The sequence below is a fragment of the Cyprinus carpio genome, chromosome A6 (assembly GCF_018340385.1).
Source record: "Cyprinus carpio isolate SPL01 chromosome A6, ASM1834038v1, whole genome shotgun sequence".
NCBI lineage: Eukaryota > Metazoa > Chordata > Actinopteri > Cypriniformes > Cyprinidae > Cyprinus > Cyprinus carpio.
The window spans coordinates 15,647,940-15,662,304 of NC_056577.1; the positions used below are offsets into that span (position 1 = coordinate 15,647,940).

The 14,365-nt window shown below is 38.0% G+C and overlaps 2 protein-coding genes across 3 annotated transcripts in view; one reads left to right on the forward strand and one right to left on the reverse strand.

Moving 5' to 3' along the window:
* LOC109073413 (inactive rhomboid protein 2-like) overlaps positions 1–10,787 on the forward strand; it is a 62,840-nt gene extending 52,053 nt beyond the window's left edge. Inside the window, exon 19 of one of the 2 annotated variants that reach the window (XM_042758180.1) lies at positions 9,648–10,787. In XM_042758180.1, coding sequence (XP_042614114.1) covers positions 9,648–10,067 — 420 coding nt within the window. In that variant the 3' untranslated portion in view covers positions 10,068–10,787. Of the gene's footprint in view, positions 1–6,477; positions 9,361–9,647 lie in introns of those variants that run through there. The other variant, XM_042758181.1, reaches the window with a different exon arrangement.
* A 437-nt stretch (positions 10,788–11,224) lies between these two features.
* aanat1 (arylalkylamine N-acetyltransferase 1) lies at positions 11,225–13,781 on the reverse strand. Its single transcript, XM_019076397.2, has 3 exons — positions 13,087–13,781; positions 12,714–12,868; positions 11,225–12,559 (listed from the first exon to the last, which is right to left on the reverse strand). Exons 1-3 carry the CDS (start codon positions 13,238–13,240, stop codon positions 12,254–12,256), a joined length of 615 nt encoding a protein of 204 aa, XP_018931942.1. The 5' UTR covers positions 13,241–13,781; the 3' UTR covers positions 11,225–12,253.
* Between the last annotated feature and the right edge of the window lie 584 nt (positions 13,782–14,365).

Genomic DNA, 14,365 nt, shown 5'->3' on the forward strand with positions numbered 1-14,365 from the left:
GGATCATCAAGAACTTCAAAGAGAGAGGTTCAACTGCAGTGAAGAAGTATTAAGGACATCCCAGAGTGTCCAGCAATCACCAGGACCATCTCCACCTGAGGAGTCAGCTACGGAATCGTGTCACCACCAGTGCAGAGCTTGCTCAGGAATGTCAGCAGGTTGGTGTGAGAGTATCTGCATGTACAGTGAGGTGAAGACTTTTGGACAATGGCCTGGTGTCAAGAAGGGCAGCAAAGAAGCCACTTCTCTCCAAGAAAAACATCAAGGACAGACTAAAATTCTGCAGGAAGTACAAGGATTGGACAGCAGAAGACTGGTGCAAAGTTATTTTCTCTGATGAAGCTCCCATCTGACTGTTTGGGACATCTGGGAAATCGATTGTACGGGGAAGAAAAGCTGAACGCTACCATGAGTCCTGTGTTGTGCCAAAAGTGAAGCATCCTGAGACCATCCATGTGTGGGGTTGCTTTTCAACCGAGGGAGTGGGCTCTCTCATAATTCTGCCCAAAAACACTGCCATGAATAAAGAAAGGTATCAAAACATCCTGCAAGAGCAACTTCTTCCAACAATCCATGAGCAATTTAGTGATGATTCGTGCATTTTCCAGCATGATGGAGCACCATGTCCCAAAGCAAGAGTGATGAAGAAGTGGCTCGAAGATCATTACATTTAAATTTTGGATCCGTAGCCAGGCAACTCCCTGGATCTCAATCCCATAGGGAACCTGTGGTCAGTCCTCAAAAGGCGAGTAGACAAGCAGAAGCCCACAAATTGTGATCAACTCCGAGAACTAATAAGGCAAGAATGGATCGCCATCAGGCCCAGAAGCTAATATCCAGTATGCCAGAGCAAATTGCAGAGGTTATGAAGAACAAGGGTCAGCGCTGTAAATATTGACTCATTATATTTTTTTGCCAATAAAAAACTTATGATATGCGTATCATTGTTTTTCAGTATACCATAGAAACATGGAAAATAATCTACAAATACTGAAGCAGCAAACTTTGCAAAACACAAAATTTATGTCACTGCCAAAACTTTTGGACATGACTGTACATCTCTTCTTGAAGAACAACAGTTGAGGAGGGAGGTAAACAAAACAGAGGGACTCTTGTGTGTTGCCCATCATAATTCCATTCATCCTGCCCTAACCGAAGGGAATACTCGAGCAGCCTACCAAAAGGAGCATGCAAGTTGCTAAAAACCTCAGTAACTAGCACCCCAGGCTACAAAATGGTATTGCCACCCATCCGGGGGGAGGATACATTCTTTCCTTTTATACAGGAAATGGAGGCAAACGAGAGCAGGACATAATGCTGTTTGCCCAGTAACTCTCATCACCCATGCTCTAAACCCCAAGAGAGCTGCAGGGGATCTGAGGCCCTACTTAGAGACCCAGATGTAACTGGGGGAGAGCAGCTCATGCCTTGCTTTGTGTACCATGCACTCTATCAAAGACCTGCTGTAGCTAGTGCTTCATCTTTTTCTTTTAGCAATAGTCCATAGTATGCAACAAATAACAAGGAGGGACTCCTTCACAAGTGAACTTCCACTACATATTAGCATTATCGAACCAAGGCCAAAAGTGGGGCGACATCCCTACTTCAAGACTCAACAGTTGCGGAGGGAGGTAAACTAAGTAGAGGGAATCTATACTGCCGTTCTTTCATCAACCCTTAAGGCCATCCAAAGGGTAAGTATGTCTCCCTATAGCACCCTACCAAACAGGGGGCACATACCTTCTTCAAGACCATTTGGGGAGGGAGGAAAACAAAACAGAGGGAGTCTTGTGGGTTGCTGATCATAGTTTCTTTCACCCTGCTCTACCCTAAGGGGTACTTGAGCAACCTTTTAAACGGACATGATTAAACACCTCAGTTTATCTGGGGGAGAGCATGTCAAACCCTATATTTTGTGAAAGCACTCTATGCAAGACCCACTATAAATAGCGGTTCATCTTTTTTTTCTTTAAGCACTAGACCATAGTATGTGACTTTAAGGTCCACGCACTCAGTCCAAGGAAGGTATTCGTGCTGGTTGAAGGTTTCCTGCATGTTCAGTCTTTTCAGTGCGTAGAGTTATTAAATTTAGGTTAAACTCAAATCTGACTCCATTTAATGATCTAATCTGACTCCATTTTAGTATCTAATCTTACTCCATTTTAGTATGACCTCGAATTTAGGTTGAAAGGCAAATTGTTTGTCTGTCTCTAATTATTATTATTCTCACATTTGATTATTCTATTTATTCTTTAAAATTATTGTACTTGTTCAGTTGGGTGCTCATGTCGCTAACAAGGATACAACGTAATCTCAATAATTACAGAATAAAACAGAATAAAATCAAATGTAACAATTTATTATCAGTCAGGTAAATATGTATTCTGCCAATTACATACCCAATTCAAACATATCAAATCATATCAATACAGAACATCAAATTCTCAAAGATTAATCTTAAAGTAAAATATGCATACCTGACCTTAGAAAATACATAGTATGAAGTGAAGAGACACACACCACACTATGGGCTTTCTGGCTACAGAATCGCCCTGATCCTCTAGCAACATTTCCTTAAGTATCTCAGACCAAGACAAACATCCCCCGAGATAGAGACAGGAACTAGCACTTTGAATTTGCATTAACTCAGGTCCCAAACATGGGTGGTTTACAACTCAATGGGAACAGAAGGTAATTTGCATGGAGGACCCTGGGAAAGGGCACTCCCATTACAGTAAGCAAAATATCTCTTAACTCTTAGGATCTGTATTATGTTTTAGTCTTCTTTTGTAAGATTGAGACCATTGTACCAGTTGCACTGAGACATTTCAAATGATACCAGACATGACTGTTAATTCACTTGCATTGAGATTTTCATGTAATCATTTTGAACAGATTGAGTAGAAGGAAACATGGGTGAAGGGATTTAAAATGAAACAAATGACCAGAAGGGAAGGAGGTCTCCTGCACCTCCACTCTGTGGGGATGCCCGTGTGTGTTTGTATTGTCTGTTTCTCAGGAGATCAAAGTATCTGAGTTTCTTTTATCCTTACAGTTTTCCCCCATTTGACCCCCAATGGGTCACATTCAGATGAATCCAATGGAGTCACTGCTAGATGATTGTTCATCTTCGAGATGTTAACTTAAAATTTTCTTTGTAATGTTAGTAGCTGTAGAAACCTTCTGAGAGCTGTATTGATCTGCAGAACACACAGGTGTGTGTCGCTTGAGTTTAGCAGGTGGATGAATGTTTCTAGGGTTTCTACCTGTGGTTGAGCTCAGCATGTGGGCACAATTCAGTGGGTCAGTTTGTTCAGTTTATGTGTCATTCCTTTATGGAGAAACCTCTGCTCCTTATGGCACCTTCTCTGGGACGATAGTCTGACCCATGTTCATGAATCCTCTCACCTCCTGCGGTGTGGTTATCTGGGCAGACTTCAATAGGTGAAGGTGTTCTCCTTGCTTACACACTGATTTGTGTGTGACATCTGAAAAGCATCTTAGTGGCCATTCAATGACTGAATTCTGATCAACTTAACGTCATCACCCATGGAGTAAGATAGAAAAGGTGAAGTTAACATAAGAACAGTAAAACAAAAGAGAGACCTGATGAATTTATGTCAGCAAGTGCAAGTGGTACATCTGATGTTAAATGTCTTTCGAGGTCAAATATGGTAGAATGGTCCCATGTAAGCATAAATTTTGGTATTCTTGGTCTGAATGACTCAAAGGAAATGCAGCAAGAGGTCAGTATAATTTGAACATTAACGTAGAGGTATGCATCAATAAACAAGCCACATAATGACAATAAGAATAATATTCAATCACAATTATGAAGTTAATAATATAATAATAATAATAATAATAATAATAATAATAATAATCACACTGTTCATTCAGGAATCTTCCAATACAAGCCACTTATGTAGATCTAAGGTTTCTATGTAGTGACTTAGAACATGATTAAAACATTTTTCTAGAATGGAAATCCTAAATTCCTAGTAACAGGTGTGTGTGTGTGTGTGTGTGTGTGTGTGTGTGTGTGTGTGTGTGTGTGAATGGGTATCTGATATGCAGGCTAAGTCACAGTTGATGGTTTGGTAAAATTGTATATTTTTATGATTGATTGATAAAAATGAAGTGCAGGCACTTCACAATTAATCATTTTGATAATGTTTTTGTTATTAGTGATGTGTTGGGAAACCGGGGCACTCTGGCTTGTCAACCACCCTAATAACAATCAGAAATATTGTAAAGGCTCGTCTGCCACTGTTCAAAATTTGCCATCGATCTGTGACTAGTCATGCAAATGTGTGTTACAGTGTTGTTCCATGAGTTTGCAGACAGTTGCAAATAGTATATATGTTGTGTCTCTTTTAGCATGTGATTAATTCTATCGTCCTGTGTGTGTGAGGCTACATTTACATTACATTTGTAATCTAAGCCATCATTGTCTTCTGTGATGTGTAGTGTTCAGACTGGATAGTCTAGATGAGGTGATGCAATGGTGGAGTTGTGTGTTCTTGCTCATGTCTGGGAGATGGATGAAGTCTAATCTATAGCAATCTGTGTTGCAAAAATTTAGTTCCGGTTCTAATCCGGGAGGTCATATAGATATTTGTGTAGTAATGTTCTACTGTGAGGTGTGAATGGCCCCTTCAAGTGTCTTCGCATCCATCTCCCGCATTTCAGGTTATGTTCTAACAATTCTTGCTGGCTTGATGCAGATGGGACCAGGTGCCTTCCTGGTATCTGTCCTCCAAAGAATTGCAGTGGTCAACCTGAGACAGAAACAAACACAAAGAGAACCACAGTTAATTTTGAACTTTTCATCAGTTTCATGTTCAGGCATGTGGAATTATTTTAACTACATTCATCATCATGTATTGTAATTTTAATTCCAGATGTCACATGAAACAGAGTTCCGTTGGTCAGATCTGAATTACTGCTACAGTTTCAGTGCAGTCTTGAGTGTGTAACACCTGATGCTGCACTTGCAGTCGAGCCTTCACAGTCTGCTGTGTCATGAGCATTAGAGACCCCAGTTCTGCTGGGGACATTTTCTAGATTAATTGGTGTTTTTATCACACATGCCGTCATGAATTCCAATGGACCAATGTCCATGGCTTTAGTTGCATTTTCTCTCGTTACAGTCAGATCTGTGGGCAGAAATGTGTTCACCTGTTTCGGTGTTGTATGGTGTTGTTCACACATGCAGACCTCTGTGGCACATAAAGACTTCTGGTATTTTCGTCTGATGTTTAGTATTTTACACCCCCCTTTCATTATTTTTCTAGTAATTTTAAAAGATCAAATGGTGTTGTGTGGCTGCATTCGACTGTGGCTTTGTGTAAATACAGTCATGCTCCAAACAAAGGAAAGGAAGTTTTACAGTTGTGATGTAAATTTGGTCCTGTTGCCCTAACAGGTAACCAGCCTCAGAATGTGAGTATGAGGTGAGATCTGGCTCAAAATACTACCATACAAATGTTTTTATTTTTTAAGGAGCAAGATTAGGTGCAAATTCAGAGCTTCTGAATTCTGCATTGAAATTTGGATGTTTCCATTTCCAAATAATGTTAGCCACTCTCTCTGATCAGATACAATTTTTAGTTGGTGCTCCTCAGCAAAGATGAATTGGTTTGCTATCGCTTGTGCCACACTATTGAAATGAAAACACACTTCCCCCCTTTTGGCACTGGGTATCATATCAATCTGCCACAAGGTTTAAGTTGTCACATATTACATTATTGTGTTGAAAAGAAGTTGGGAAGCTGGGCGGGCTCAGAGCTGATGCAATGCACAATCACTGTTTTTATGTTTCAAAGGCCTATTTATTTCATTTAGTCTATTTAAAGACTAGATGAAGGTACTTCTTGCTGATATGTGAGCAGAGCATTTTCATTAAGACAATTATGAAATCACACTGTGGCCACATGGCAATTCTATGCTGCTGTACATGGTTTAACTGCAGCTATATGGAAAATAGCAGAGTGTACCACTCAGGAGACAAACAAATTCAACATAGAGAGACACACATGCAACTTGAAATTGCTATGCAATTCCAGTATTGCAGTTATTCCAATTTTACACAATTGTCTAGTATGCATATAGCATCTACAACCTTAAACCTAAGTGTTTCACACACTTACAGTAAAGCAGTCATGTGTTTTTTAAAGAATAAACTCAACTAATCTATTTGTACATTTAGTAGCACAAACAACTATAATGTGTGTTCTATGCGCACAATGTTTAGCACAATTATAAATTTGAAAATACAAACAGGATTATTGAAATTTGGATGTTTCCATATTAAATTTATTGTTATTAAGCTGCTAACCCACTAGCAAGTGAAGTCAATAGCTGGAGGCCTTGCATGAACAATGCAGTTAACTCACTAAGAGTTTTACCTGAGGATGACTTGTTACATGTAAACCACTGATCTTTGCATTTAGAAAGTGATATCCTATGTTTCAGAAAATAAGGTGGAGGTCTACCCCTTCCCAGTGACCAGCATTTTTCCTCTGTATGGCCTATTTTGTGACAGGAACTACAAAACCTGCTATCTTTGCCACAGGTTTGTTTGCTGTGTTCTCTTGAAGTTTGAGGATTTTCATGACACTCTAATGCTTCCTTTACACCATGGTATATGCATCACCTTAAGAACTGAAACCGGCACACTATCTTGAGCAGTGGCACAGGCTTCCTCTGAACTAAAAGTTGTAGAGTCATCACAGCAAGTCACCTCTTCCAAGAAGTGGACATGCTTTTCAGCCCCATTGCTTTTAGAATAATTCCCTTCTGTTAACCACTGTGCAGATGCAATAGTGTGGGGCTTTGATTTACATCTGTTTTCTATCCATGATCCCCAATCTACAATCGCTCTGAACGTGTTTTCAGCTGAATCTATTCTGTTTGACAATGCATTTTGGACTGGAGTGCCAGGATTGTTCTTTATGATTTGTAATAACAGTTCGTGATCATGGCTTGCATTTTCTAGACCGGAATGTTCTTTGTATGCCACCCACAGACGTTCAGCATATGTTTCAAATGGTTCATTGTTTCCCTGCTTAATTTCTAGTATCCTGCTCCAATCTGCGCTCATTGGACCCCTCATATCTAACAATGCCTGTTTTAATCGTTCATAGATACTTTCGTCGGTTTCATTATTATTTTGTTTCATTATGTCACCGGATTTCATCTCTGGGGTTAGCTTTGATCTTAGCTCTTCAGGGATCATAAGGAGTGCTATTTGCTGGGTGTTGCTCTTGTTTTGATCGGACTTCGCTGATTTTGTTCTTCATGTCTCTGAATGGGAGCTCAGTTATGAGTTTCTCTCTGTGTTTTACTCTCTAACGCGGCAACATCATCATCATCACTATCACTCTTTACCTCAGAATCAAAAGTTTCATCCAGTGCTGCTTGCTTAACCGCAGTCACTGGGAATCCTGCATTATCAAAGCAGTCTTCAAGGGCTGATATATAATTATTGCCGGCTTGTAGTTTCTTTTGAAGCACATCTATTTTTCTCGTCATGTTTTTGCCTTTTCTTGCCCAACCGTGTCTTTCATATGTAAACGCCTCGACCTGTGCTCTAAGCTTTTGTAATTCATCCGAACGTGCTATTATGCGCTCATTTTCGGCCAATGTTTCTAGGTCATTTTTCCGAAGTAGGTAGACGATGGCAGCTGTTGTTTTTTTAATTTGATTTAGATGCCAATTTTTTCTTTCAGCCAAAAACCAGGATATGATTTCGTTGTTTTTCCATTTAAGGTTTAATCCTGTACCACTTAAAAGAAGAAGGATGTTTTTATATGCACAGTGTGAATTTCCATGATCTGCTGATCTGCACTGCCGCTGTACTGTCCCTTAAAAGTCATGTTTCCCAGCTAATTCTCCTCCCACCAGATTTGTATGGTCTCCTGTCTAACGATGGGCATGTCGGCCCGTTAGATAGAGACAGGAACTAGCACTTGGAATTTGCATTAACTCAGGTCCCAAACCTGGGTGGTTTACAACTCAATGGGAACAGAAGGTAATTCACATGGATGACCTTGGGAAAGGGCACTCCCATTACAGTAAGCAAAATATCTCTTAACTCTTAGGATCTGTATTATCTTTTACTATACTTTTGTAAGATTGAGACCATTGTACCAGTTGCACTGAGACATTTCAAATGATACCAGACATGACTTTAAGTTCACTTGCATTGAGATTTTCATGTAATCATTTTCAGCAGATTGAGTAGAAGAAACATGGGTGAAGGGATTTAAAATGAAACAAATGGCCAGAAGGGAAGGAGGTCTCCTGCACCTCCACTCTGTGGGGTGTCTCAAAGATGCCCGTGTATGTTTGTATTGTCTGTTTCTCAGGAGATCAAAGTATCTGAGTTTCTTTTATCCTTACATGACGGATAACAAGGAGGGATTCCCCGCAGGTGAACTTCCTCTACTTATAAGCATTGTCAAACCAGTGTCATAGTAGAGCACTCATACAAAGTGGAGCGATATCCCTACTGCAAGACCCAACAGTAGCTGGGGAGGGAGGTAAACAAAGAAGAGGCAATCTTTATATCCTACATAATGCTGTTCACCTTGCTCAAACATTAGCCTGAGTAGAGGGCTACTGGCCAGCCAAGCCCTTTCTTTTTTTTGGTAAATCATTAAATTGGTTAGCGTCATCCTACCTTTCTGATATCTTGCACATACACAAGCCCCTAAGTCTGTGATCAGGTGACTTTGTTTCTAGGTCTACTCTAGACTGCTTCAAAAAAGACAAAAAACAAAAATCATACTACAAGTATTACAATCATATGACTTGTGCAGTTTACCCACAAGTTTTCTAAGATTATATGATGTTGCATGAAGAAAGGATGCCCATACCTCTTCTGTTGTGTTCACAATTTGTTTGCAGTATGAATCTTTTTCACACTTCTGCATGTTTTGTTGTAAATGTTACTTTATATGGTGTTGAGTACACTAAGCTTTCAAATGTATGCAAAGAAGTGAACATATGTTGAAAGGGAAGATTTTCAGTGAATATTGACTTAAATTTTAGACTTTTCCTCAAACAAAACTATTTAGAAGCCATAAAATAACCTGGATATTCCACTAAACATATTTGTATGAAATCATAGAGGTTTGGAGTGACATGCTAAGTAGGCTAAATTTTCAGTTTTGGGTAAATTATTTAATTTTTTTTTTTTTTTTTTTTTTTTTTTTGTATGTCAAGTCAATACAATCCGTATTTGACACAATACGGATTGTGTCAAAGCAGCTTTACAGTGTCAAACAGGAAAATAATTTGTCAATAATGCAAGAGGACAATAACAAACTTCAGTTTTTCAGTTAAAGTCAGTTCATTGATGATTCAGTGATTGTCATCATCCAATAGTGTCTGTGCAATCAATCAAGCCAACAATATTGCCAGAAATTAAGCGTCCCCAACTAAGCAAGTCAAAGGTGACAGTGGCAAGGAACCAAAACTCAGTCTGTGACAGAAATGGAGAAAGATTTAACTGTTCATTAAAATTGTGCCCGATTAAAATTTTGTCAAAAGATTACAGCATCACTAGCATTAAGTGTCTTGAAGGAATGTGCTTTCACCATTTGTGATACTGACATTACAATCTTTTTTTTATACTATAGGTTGGTCCAGCAGGGTCTCAGTTCGGTTTGTTAGCCTGTCTATTTGTGGAGCTCTTCCAGGCCTGGCAGATGTTGGAAAAGCCATGGAAGGCCTTCCTGAAGCTTTTAGGCATTGTTCTCTTCCTTTTCTTCTGTGGTCTTCTGCCCTGGATTGACAACATTGCTCACATCTTTGGCTTCCTCAGTGGTCTTCTCCTGTCCTTTACATTCCTTCCATATGTCACGTATGGCACCTTAGACAAATACCGCAAACGAGCTCTTATTTTGTTGTCACTGCTTGTCTATGTGGGGTTGATGTCTTCACTTATTGTCTGGTTCTACATTTACCCTATAAACTGGCATTGGCTAGAGCATCTTACCTGCTTGCCTTTTACCAGCAAGTTCTGTGAACGCTATGACATTGATCATGTGGTACACTAACTTTGTTTTTTGTAGACTAAAGAATTTTCTAAGGACTCCAAGGGACTGAATAAAGCATCAACACTCAGATAAACAACAAATCTCAGACTAGATTTGAGGTTTAACACCTTTTTAACCAGTAGCATGTACAATAGTCCATTTATTCCCAAGTCAGTTCTTAACATTTCTAGATAATGTGCAGGTAAACTATGATGTGTTGTTACTGAAGCCTGTACTCTGTCCCTTTAGGTTAAAATGTCTAATACCAAATGTCCTTCCAGAATTATTGTTTGTGTAAACAGTGAGCTTTATACTGTCTTTTCATATGTGCTTACACTTTTAAAGACATGCTTAAATTTTTACTGTTAACTTCACACTAACAATCATTGAAATATAAAATACCATTCACATAAAGATTAATTTCCTTGGTAATTCAGCTTTTTGTATTTGTCCAAACAGCATTTCAGTGAACTACATACGGTTCTTATAAAATATGAATCTTTTAGAGTCATTTCACTTAACTGGCTATGAATGAGTTTTTTTTTGTTGTTGTTGTTGAAACTTCAGTGACATTCAAAAGAATACTTTCTTGTACAGTACTTATCTTTTTTGTTTGTTTGTTTTTTTGCTCAGAATGGAGATCCTGTTTTGCACTCAACAGAAGAGTTTGTTTACAACCAGATATTAATGTTAATAGGTACATTACATGCATTAAATCGTGTGTATTCACCTGGCATAGAATGGATTTGTGGTCTCCTTTTATTGTAGCATCAAAGTAAATTCAGCTGTTGTTCTAATTGATATTCAGTGCATAATTGTTTACTGAGAACAGCACTTGTGCCTTAAAAGACTACATGAGTTCTCTTGAATCTGACAATCTGGAATATTTTTGTTATATTTAAAGGTGTTGAAGGTGTACAAATATGATCGGAAGTGCACCAAATAACTAGTGCTTCAAGTAATAATAATAAAAATAAAGTTTGGAAATTTTTTTTTTTTTTTTTTTAAACCAATGTCTTTATGATGTCCTTCACACTTTGTTTAAAAAAATAAAAGTGTTTTCTTTTTTTTTATGTGACTAATTCTTTGTAACTCTTTTAACAAATAAATTAATTGTTAATCCAGAATCATTACCCTGTGAACGCTACAGATATTTACACAAAGAGTTCAAAGAGCAATCATTCTGAAAAATATATTCTTTATTTCTTTTTACTGACAAAATGTACAAAATCATAGACATCTTGATTCAAGACTGTAAAGGCATAGGAGGTGGATTTCTACAGGGAAAGGCAAATGGAAACAGTCTTAATCATCTCGTGTTTTTTGATGATTTCTGTTTTGCAACACCTCTGCACATCGAACATTAACTCTTCAATCCTTAGCTATGAAGCAAGTAAACAAGTAATTCTAATCTATAAATCAAATTGTACTAATGCCTAAGCAACACATTAAAAGTTTCTCATGTTTATGGGATTGTATATTAAACATTGGCACTCACAGACATAACAGACAACACTGTATGTTCTCTTGTGGCTGTTTTCATGAGAGATCACAGTGGAAAAGTGTTTAGTTGATGCTATTTTAATGCTTCCACAGAATAGACACACATCTAAAGCAGCCACAAGACACTGAACACAAAAACTAGCCTAAAGAAGTACGGTTAACTGTTGAACCACTACTTTATCTTTCCAGCCTTAACCCCCAAACTCACAACACAAAAGGAGATCTGTCATGAATTTAAAAATGTACACAATAAAAAAAAAAAAATGAAATCTAGAGAAATGCATACCAAATATAAAACAAATAAATAATAATAAATATAAACCTAGCCTATTAGATAACCTGACTTTGAGGCAATAAAAAAAAAAAAAATTGGTTTGACATGAATATATATATATATATATATATATATATAAAACAAAAAAGGTATATATTTAGCCATCACTTTTAGATAAGAGATTTGGATACAGTTTGCTCTGCCAACCCCTCCAGCACCACCCCGAACCCCCCCAACCACCCCCGCCTTTTTTTATATTATTTTTTTAATGTATATCTAACATTTTTTGCTATGCTGACCAAGGCTAACAAAAGTAGATGCAAACAGCACAACACCACAAAATATCTATATCTAGACCAAAACCAAAAGCTGCTTCAACACACCCACTGCTTCTTTTGAAGGTCCAAAGAGCTACATGATTAGGGATCCCTTAACAGCCACTGTTACGACGCATGAATGCATGTCCCCTTATAGGATAATACATCTCGATGAAGGTAAGTGACCCTACAGTGATTTCAGAAGGACCTTGCCCCTTAAAGCCAGACTTCTGGTAGAAAGGCACCAGGAAGTCCTCACACATGAGCACGGCGCGGCGAACATATGGTAGACAGCGCAGATACTGCAGGTAACGCCACAGCAAGATAGATCCTTTTCCCTGTTGGCGGAAGGTCCGGTGGACTGCCAGCACATGGATGTGGACAGTAGTCCCATGAGGCTTATGAAGGGTTAATGCATCCTATTAAAAGGGATAACTGATATGAGTCATGTACACCAATTATAAGAAACCTAACTACATATCTTTACACATTAAAATATAATAAAACAGGCATATCACTTATTAATCATTAGTTTCTGACAATAACGAATAGATCATTTGAAGATTAGATTACAGTGGTAAGATGGTCCTGGTCCCAGAGTGATCCAATGATAAAAGCAACAAGCCTCCCCTGTTCAAACCAGCCCAAAGAAAGCTCAGGACAGAGGGTTAGGAAGTGCCGGACCTCATCCAGGTGAAGAGGACATTCCCCAGACACAGATATAAAAGCTGAGAGAGAAAACAGCTTTTTAGAAATGTTTTAGAATACAGTTTCCTATGGTTAGTAGCCTACTTGTTCATATTGTAACACATTTGATGCAATTTTTTTCATGTACCACTTAAATGAGTCTTTACTGTTTTTCTCTTTGGTAAGTAGTTCATATTTACAAATAGCCTAACTACTGTATAAGAAGATTCACAAAATGAAAAAGAATGTTTTATCTCACCCTCTCTCTCTATTTCGAATACACTGATGGCGTCCTCAGTGTTGAGCGAGCGGAACTCGCTGGCGGGGAGCGTGTGCCGGCGCTGGCGGCCGGGGGAGATCGGAGCTCTCATGTCGATGGGCTTCAGGAAAGGCAGCGCGCTAACTACGGACATTTCTGCTGTTTTTAATTCTTTTTGGTGGTTTAAATAAATTAGTAGGCTAAATAATATTCAAATGTCCTTCGCATATGTTTGATTTCCAAGAGCTTTGTCGAAAGTGAATCACGGAGAGACGCACTAAGAGCATTTATACCCTTCCATCTGCTTAAGAACCATAAGTCACCATAAGCCTTAAACCGGCCCCCATTTAATTATTAATCACATTCACTGAAACCGCGTGAGGGTGTTTGATAGGGATATTGTTGTCAAACCATTGGACGAGATTAGACACCTTATAACAATGGTTCTCAACCTTTTTTGGGCTAGCGCCCCCCTGCCCATTATCCGGGTCCATTACCGCATTCAATAAATTAAATGTAATCTAATCGTCTTCACTGAATATTAAAGTTGATTATTATTTTGTGCTTATAATGAGGACTATTATAGGTTAGCCTACAGTAGGCTACCATTTAAATGTTTGGGGTCATTAAGATTTTAAGAAATTAAATACTTTAATTCAGTCCATTAAATTGATAAAAATGTAAATAGCTTATTTACAGTAGCTAAATTTAATTTAGTAAAGAGTTTTTAAGCATGTTGATTTTCAGTGCTTTGGCAATGTTGAGGTTTCTGACACTAACCCTGTTGCCCCAAAGGTTAAAGAGACTTTAAAAATTCCTAAGAAAAGTTAAGAAAAAAAAAAAAACTGTTCACTAACAGAAAATCTTTCCAGTATCTTCTTGAAAACATTTTCAATTTCAATAATTCAGTGCTTGCCAAACACGTTACTTCCTTTTTTAACTTTTAATGAAAATTCCGATGTCTTTGTGGTATTGTTTGTCAACCCTGTTACTGACAAATTAGACAATGTGTAGAAATAACAATAAATGATAAGATCATAAAAGACAAACAGTCCTTTACATTCCAACATTTTGAACTGAGATAATATTTCACCTATGCATACCTTAAAAAAAAAATAAAAAATACCTGTGTCTTCACAGAATTGTCCGTTTGGAGCAAATACTTTTTCATCTGAAAATGTATTATAGGCTACAATGTCCAGTAAAAAAGAGAAATGTTGTTTAAATATCATGCATCATATGGGTGCATCATATCTCAATAATGTTTATGAGATTTTAA